Source organism: Camellia sinensis, chromosome 11 (assembly GCF_055761805.1).
Source record: "Camellia sinensis isolate YWXY chromosome 11, ASM5576180v1, whole genome shotgun sequence".
In the NCBI taxonomy this organism is placed as follows: Eukaryota; Viridiplantae; Streptophyta; class Magnoliopsida; order Ericales; family Theaceae; genus Camellia; species Camellia sinensis.
In genome coordinates, this window is record NC_138971.1 from 10,406,413 (window position 1) to 10,414,909 (window position 8,497).

General features: G+C 35.2%; 1 protein-coding gene across 2 annotated transcripts; it reads left to right on the plus strand.

Annotated features, from left to right (window-relative positions):
• Window positions 1-5,853: 5,853 nt before the first annotated feature.
• On the plus strand, window positions 5,854-8,275 carry LOC114296315 (uncharacterized). Of its 2 annotated transcripts, XM_028240628.2 has the most exons (4): window positions 5,854-5,989; window positions 6,221-6,338; window positions 6,445-6,975; window positions 7,568-8,275. In XM_028240628.2, exons 3-4 carry the CDS (start codon window positions 6,478-6,480, stop codon window positions 8,006-8,008), a joined length of 939 nt encoding a protein of 312 aa, XP_028096429.2. In that variant the 5' UTR covers window positions 5,854-5,989; window positions 6,221-6,338; window positions 6,445-6,477; the 3' UTR covers window positions 8,009-8,275. The 2 variants fall into 2 exon arrangements, with proteins under 2 accessions (XP_028096429.2, XP_028096424.2); XM_028240623.2 differs by having other exon boundaries at window positions 5,861-5,989; window positions 6,221-6,975.
• The last annotated feature ends 222 nt before the right edge of the window (window positions 8,276-8,497 follow it).

Sequence of the window (8,497 nt, forward strand, 5' to 3'; positions counted from 1 at the left end):
ATTCATTAACCCATCTTCGGCATGCTCATTTGCAGTCTTCATTAGTCCGGACCTTTGCAAACGTTGGGTCATGCGATTAACCTCGTCGCGGATACGATGCAATGCCCTTTGCAACAACTGTGGAGTGTCAGTTGGCATACGCATGGCTAACCGGCGAGAAAATTTAAGATTAACTTCACGACATAGCTCAACGAGAACGTTTGCTCGAGTTTTGCGAAATTCCCACTCAGCTCTCATGGTATTGACGGCGGCACGTGAGGAACGCAAATTTGGATTTATTGGGTATTCAAATTCATCTCCATCTGCAACCCAATAGCGACCCATTGCTGAATATAGATCAACCACCGTATATCTCATGATGATATCGCTCGAAATAGTTGTAAAACTTTTGTTGTGGAATGATGCGATATTTATACCATATATACACATGGTAGTTGTATGTATGAAATTATTGTAAATAACTATGCATCAGAGTTGTCGTGTCAACTTTTATGACCTGAACAACTATGCATCAACTTGATAGGAGTTGTCACTTCGACTTTTATGAATTGCATAAGTTATTGTTATTCCAAAACAAAAAGTAAAAACAAAAAAAAAATAATAAAATAAAAACCAAGCTGATCAACGGACTAAACGTCTGAATTAGTCAATTTTCTCTGCCTGAAATTTTTTGAAATATTTATTTAGAAATTTGTTTTACTTTTTAGGTGTATTGACATATTTATTAATTTATTGTTATTTTGTTATGACACCCCTACAAAATTTTAATAGATTGCATAATTCACAAGGACACAGTAGGTATGGTATGATAATAAATTGTAGCCCGGCGCAGTGGTACGTCCAACATTTGTCAGTGATGCTCAGCAATTACTTGAACATACGTAATAATTTGGATGCTTTGTTTTTTCCTTAGATGCTATGTGACTTTGTGCAGCGATGCAGTGATGCATCTAACTTTGTGCATCGATGCAGTGATGCATGTGACTTTGTGCAGCGATGCAGTGATGCAGTAATGCATGTGACTTTCTGACTTTGTCATGCTTATATACTTTGTCACTTTTTTCCTCACATTACGTGATGCATGTGACTTTCTGCAGCGCGAATAAATGCTTTATTTTTTTATCACATTTCAGAATTCATCTAAGTCACATCAATACGACCACACTGCAATAATGTTGATAAACAATTATGTGATGGACTGAAGGAGTAAAGTGTAATTTACCGAATATAAAAAGAAGCAAAAAATGCAAAGAGAAGAAAATGGGATGACTGTGAAGTTCATTAAGTGAAAATAAGATAAAATGTAGACTGTTTACGAAGAATATTACTTTAAAACAAAGAAAATTTAAGCATTTAATTTCATTTATAATTTTTTGAAAACACCAATTTGTACTGAAATCGTCAATTTGAAGTGACTACTTACTGTATTAAAAAAGTAAGCATGTCAGTTGGCATACGCATGACAACTCACTGCATGTTGTTTTATTTGACAACACACTGCTCCAATATGAAGGGATTGCATTGTCATCCTCTGGCTTACAATTATGATTTTATCTGACAACCACGTTCGTGACTACATTATAGGTACACAAAGTCACGGGTACTCAGGATTGCATGAAATGAAAAGCTAAAAAATAATATCACGGGTATCACTTCTTCCATAGTGCCCCAGCATGCATTATCGTTACTAAATCATCTCTAGTTAACCCTCAGTATGATGTCTATAAATAGCGACACCCCCAGTATGATGTTTGTTCAAGCCATAACAATAGTAATATATCTACAATTACTATTATTATTTGTTTGTTTATTTTATGAACAATATCTTCAAGAGGTGCAGGAAGTTCACGCCAGCAAAGAAATCCGAAAGTGTGGCTGCTACCTCCATTTACTTATGACTACAAGAGCGAAAAGTACTCGAGTCCGAAGGATTATTATGCTGGTATCCGAGCTGAATGGGCGTTCAGGGTAACGGAGCAAGAAGGATTGTTTAATGATCTACGTAACTTTGGGGCACCGGTACCTCATCGTCGTTCATTGACGATGGCTAGACGAAATGTTAGTGACTATGAAAAAGCAGTTAGCAGAATTAAGAAGGAGAACAACAGAATGTTGATGCGGAGATGTCGACATTTCATGCTTCAGCTAGCCACCGAAATGGCAGAAGCAAGCAACAGAGATTTGACAGTGATTGAGCGAAATAATGTCTTAAACAATGACAAATATCTCTCTGACTACTACATGTCAGATGAGGAATGAGAAATCAAACACCTTTATCTTTCATATATATTTGTATGTTGTCTCATATCTTCGTTACTGGAGTGTAAGACAATGTTGTTGTTCATCTAACGTACGGATGTATTTCAAGTATTTGTTTTATGAACCTGAAATTTATGAAATAACTACATTTATAACTGCATATTTATCAGTTCATGACTTTCTTTATTGAATTGTAATGAGTTAATGAATGTTCTGGATTAACAAATGGATTAATGTATGTTGAATTATGTGAATACTTAAAACACATAAAACAGAAAGAGTCGGGAAAGAATTTCAATCTCCATCGGGAAAGAAGAAAGAGTCGCCTTCCAATTCCTGGAAGTCCAGTCAAAATGATGACTCTAGTAAGGAACGGGGGGTTGACAGATAACTAAACTTGGGGGGCTGGACAAACAAACTCAAAGCCAAGTGGTTGGTCCAATTGGGGAACTAAATAAAGTTCATACAAACGAACAACCACCTTGAACAACACATAAAACAGAATAGGTAGCTCGGTGAAAAGCTTCTCTTAACTGGGGCTCGTAAAATAGGGATCCTATATGTAAAGAATTTTAATCTCCATCGGGAAAGAAGAAAGAGTCGGCTTCGAATTCCTGGAAGTCCAATCAAAATGATGACTCTAGTAAGGAATTTAAAACCCAATTGATTTTACTTGATTTGCTTGTGAAAATCACTATTTACAATTAATTATACACAAATAGATTTACCTCAACACCAATTTGATATGTGTGGGATTCTCAATTCAGAAAGTCACATGGCAACAGTGAATTCACTGATTTACCTTACAAGGAGCATGCCCTTATTTTGTCAGTATATGCAGACGGATTGTCAAGTCATGTGACTTGGTGCACAGACTTTGGTTTTCTCGATTTTTTGCTCGATTTTTTTATTACAATGACAACTCATTTCTTATTAATATATGTGCGATTCTCAATTCAGAAAGTCACATGGCAACAGTGAATTCACTGATTTACCTTACAGTGAGCATGCCTTACTTTGTCGGTATATGCAGATGGATTGTCAAGTCATGTGACTTGGTACACAATATTTCTTTTTCTCTATTTTTTCATTCTACTGACAACTCATACCTTGTTCGTATATGTGGGATTGTCATGCAGGGCCATCTATCTAAAGCTGCTCATAACCAACTATATAAACGACTAAAGGTGAAGACACAACCTTACAACTCATTTCGCCCTACGAAATTATCATTCATTTGTTTTAAAAAATTAGCATGGCTACATGGTTCATGGGAGGGAGTGGGAATCGCAGAGGTGGTAGGAACTTGCAAAGGGGTGACAGTTCACGACGAGGAGGGGGAAGACGAAGTGGCGATGCTGAAGATGAAACACCATTTCCTTTGTTAGATGCCTCTTGTGCTTATAATGATAGGTTTGGGAAGCGACATTTTGTCATGCCCAAGTACTATCGAGATCCATGTGGTTTGGTGGAGGATCCATCAAATAATCAAACAGGTTATGGTTTAGCAAACGCTAGACTTCTGAAGTGGCCCGTACTATTTATAGAGCGAGTGCAAATGGAAAGATTATGTCGGGAAAATCGACTGAAGGTGTCAAAAGCACGTTCAGTTGAGATCCAAAAGGAAGATCCTGATAATGTTGATCGACTATGTGAAAGACTACAACGTGAGATTTCTCAAATGGGTCGTAGGTTAGCCCGCGATATGCAGCTATACATAGTTAAGAAGGATGCCCAGAAGAACAAAACAGAACCAAATGATGCGGCTATCAAGGGTATCATGGAGGATCCTCAGCTTGTCTCTGACGCTGAGCTTTCGGATTGTTCGGACTCTGAGCCACCTACCGATTTAAGCGCGAATTAGGTGTTAATGCCTACACTTCGCCAATATTAGGTCATGCATTAATATGTAATGTCTATGTTAGAGTAAGTGTTTCCGTAATGAGTTTGTCAGATTGTCTGGTTAATATTTGTCTGTCTAACTGTTATGTTTATCTATGTATTGTGTGTTCAGTTCATGGTGTCCACAATGTATTGTTGTCCGAGACTTATGTCTGTACTACTTATGTATTTTTGTGGGAGACTTATGTGTTTTTTCTTCAAGGTTTTATGAATTAAATTATCACCTTCTAACCTAAAACAAAGACAACAGAAAAAAAAAATGATTTAAATGAAAATGGCTTTAGTAAAGCCAAAATAAATTTCTGAATAACACATTTTAACCCAAAACAAAGACAAGAGAAAAAAATAAAAAATAAAAAAATTTACATGAAAACGGCTTTAGTAAAGCGAAAAGAAATTTATGAATTACATTATCACCTTCTAACCCAAAACAAAGACAACAGGAAAAAAAAAATGTATATTATTTACATGAAAACGGCTTTAGTAAAGCCAAAACAAATTTCTGAATAACACATTCTAACCCAAAACAAAGATAAGAGAAAAAAAATAAAAAATAAAAAAATTTATACGAAAATGGCTTTAGTAAAGCGAAAAGAAATTTATGAATTACATTATCACCTTCTAACCCAAAACAAAGACAAAAGAAAAAATATATATATTTAAATGAAAACGGCTTTATTAAAGCCCAAACAAATTACTGAATAACACCTTCTAACCCAAAACAAAGAAAAAATAAAATAAAATAAAAAATTTACATCAAAACGGCTTTACTAAAGCTCAAAAAATTTATGAATTACATTATTACCTTCTAACCCAAAACAAACATAAGAAAAAATAAAATAAATTTACTTTAGTCAAACCAAAAAAAAATGCTGAATTACACATTCTAACCCAAAATAAAGACAAGAGATAAGAAAAAAAAATTAACAGTAAAACAATTTTAACCCAAAAAATTATTCTGAAATACATTATCACCAAAACAATGACAACAGAAATAAAAAAAAAAAACAAAATTTCTTCTTTACAGTTCAATTAAATTGAAACTAAAAAAAAAAAATTACGCTAAAAGCGTGGTTCATAACAACAATTATAGAAGAAAAAAATTTTGGCAAAAAAGCGTGGTTTGAAAGAGGGTGGTTAATTGTGTTCATAAAACGTCGTTTGGAACAACGAGTTCAGAAGAAAAATGATTTTTATTAAACTCGTGGTTACAAAGAGCGAGTTCACAGCGTCGTTTGGAATATGATTTTTTTTGCTTTTCATAAAACGTCGTTTGGAACAGCGAGTTCATAAGAAAAATGATTTTTGTTAAACTCGTGGTTACAAACAGCGAGTTCAGAAAAGTCTCGTGGTTCTCAACAGCGAATTAAGAACAAAATGTTTTTTGGATAAAATCGCTGTTTCTAACAGCGAGTTCAAAAGCAAAAAAAATTAAGAATGTTTTTGGATAAAATCGTTATTTGTAATAGCGAGTTCAAAAGCAAAAAAAAATTAATTAAAATCGGGTTTTGTAACCGCGATTTGTTAATCGAAAGCACTTTTTGTAACCACGAATTTAAGTTTTGCCCATTTCCACGCGGGGCAGGCGGAAAAATGTTGAAATCGCGATTGTGAACCGTGAGTTAGCTCATTCTAAAAATTCTTTGAAAACTAGGCTTAGTTTGAGAATTGATTTACTATTTTAACTTATTTAGGAAAATGGCCCTGAGAATTAAGTTGCTAATTTAACTTAATTTGAGAAAAGCCCCCAACCATTGACCTCTCTCTCTCGCTCGTTTGCTCGAATTTGAGATCGCTATTCAAAACCAGAGCCTCACATGACATTCAGGTATCCCTCACCTATTTCTTTCTTTCCTTCTTTACTTTCTCTCGTTCTTTCTTTTGATGTGATTTTGGTAGTTGATTCTTTTCATCACAAAGCAAAACCACATCAGAACAATTGTCAATTTTGAGCCAATTCTTGATATCATTGCTGATTTTCACACTATTTATGTTTTCGTAGTTCGTTTTCTCTGCAAAAAGTAGAGTAATTCTTTTACTGTTGTTTGATTTTGTGTAGATAAGTAATTCATTGGGATTTGATTGATCATATCTGGGCACGAAGAAGATAGTGAGAGTACGAATCTATTTGGATGTTTTCAGAATCTGTTTTCTGAAAATTACTAAAAACTAATTGGGTAAAACCCTCACAGTTTCTATATATATGTGTGTGTATTGCAAAAATAATATTTGAAAATTCAAAAACATGAACTAAATTTTAGTATTTTTTTGGTAAAAACACAGATTCTGAAAACGAAACCAAACAGAGTGTGAATAATGGATGATTTGGGTACCAAGCGGCGATTACCCCTATGGATGTTGGGTGTAGCTGCTTCTGACCAAGTAAGCAAATCTGAAGAAGAAAACAAACATGTAAATAACAAGGTGAAAGAAGGAATAGCATCCCAATCTCTTCGGTCCAAGTCCAAGTCGACAGCAGGGATTAAACGGATTAAAAAAGACATTCCTCTTGGGGTTTCAGATCAGGAACCTTCAGAGGTGAACACTTGTTTACTCACGAAATGTGAGTCAAAGAAACGAAGAAAAAAATTATGCCGTGAAGAAGATGTAGGTAGTGATAGTGAATTCCGCGAAACTGTGTTTGAGAAGAAAAGATGCACCAGAGGTGGGAGAAAACCTCGGGAATGTGCTCGTCAAAAACAACAAGAAGCAAAGAGTTTGAGGTCTGAGAGTAGTGAGGAAATTGAAAATCCATCTCCGGGTGAAGGTGATGGAGAATTAACCATGGAAGATTTAATGAGCATTGCACAAGAGGTGATTTCTTTTTATCCCCTATTACTTCAACAGCAATTTGGATATATGTATATAATACTTTCCGACTTCGGTTGTGTCATTACAAGTAAATACTTTCATGTATTAATGTAGTGTACAATATGATCTTTGAGTTATACTTAATAACCTTAAGGTTGTGTTTGTTTGGCCAGACTGGATTGGAAGGAATTAGCATTCGCAGGACTGTTAGTCCAGGGATTATCAATCTCTTTAGGTTGTGTATCCTATGGCATGTTTGGATTGGCTCAAAATTATGAGGGAAAATCATTTCAATTTTGTAATTTTGCCAATTAGTCTGAACCTCTTCTTAATCTCCAATTTGCTCCACTTCTTGGGATTCAATAGTTCCCCATATGGGGTTAGCATGATTAGTTAGGATCCCAATTTTCTTGGCGAAACATGGGATTATGAATTTGTTGGACTATTAATCAATCCCAAGGCCATGTCTGCCCAAACAAACATGGCCTAAATGGACAAATTACTTCACAACAGAGCCTGTGATGTTTTTAGGCATAAGGGCAACTTAAATAGAAATAGAAGTAAAGAAATCTCGTGTTACTTTATTCTTGTGCAGTATGTGAGAACTGATGAACATAGCGAGAAAAAATGGTCATCACATGGAGAACATGAAGTCGAAAGACCACATACAACTATTGCCTTTTCTGGGGATGAGTCAGGAGGGCTTCCCAATGCTCTTCAAAGCAACAGGAGATCACCAACACATAAAGAAATAGTGTCTGTTCATAATTCAACTGGAACTTTGGCACTTGAAGAAAGTGTAGTCAATCCCATTAGAACAGGTGACCCTGCTCAAGACATGCTAGATCTGTTTTTGGGTCCCTTGCTGAAGAAACCCCGTGTGGAGAAAAACAAGATTGAGTTAATCACAGAGGATATGATGTTCTCCTGTGAGTTTGAAAAACAAAGGCAGAATAACATTGGCGCAGAGGAACTAGTCCCATTGACAAAGAAGAAAAGCAGTCTCAAGGACAAAGTGGCGATGTTTCTTGACTGAATAAGATGCTCAACTCTGTTATCTGTTAATATAAACCATATGGTACAGCGAAGCAGGATTCTGTACGCCATTCTGTTGATCTTTGTACAATTGTTCATTGATTTTTATGACTACTCATCCCAATATCATAATCCTGTAGGTGCATCATCTACACCTATTAATCTTTCTTTTCATTTGAAGGGTGTGCAGAAAATTTATGATAGTTGTGTTATTAATTGTTTAGTCACTCTCACTCATAATTTGTAATAGTGGTTGTTGTTTTTTTTTGTTTTCGCTCCCTTCTTATTCTTATGTTATTTTTTCTTCTCAAGTAGATGATGATCTGCGTTTTATTAATGTTGTATCTTGTTTGTCTGCACAATATAGACTAATCCTTTAATTACCAATAAACCCTAGTTTTATTACTTTCCTGTCTATTGATGGAGTATGGACAGTTTCCTCGATCTTTAATACCTAAGAAGTATGGGTACAGACATGACTGTATTTGAA

What these genes read in the sequence shown, in the direction of transcription:
- LOC114296315 (XM_028240628.2), top strand. Translation starts at nt 6,478, where the DNA reads ATGGATGATTTGGGTACCAAGCGGCGATTACCCCTATGGATGTTGGGT. An exon ending in TAATGAGCATTGCACAAGAG is followed by an intron (nt 6,976 to 7,567) that starts GTGATTTCTTTT and finishes ATTCTTGTGCAG; the next exon opens with TATGTGAGAACTGATGAACA.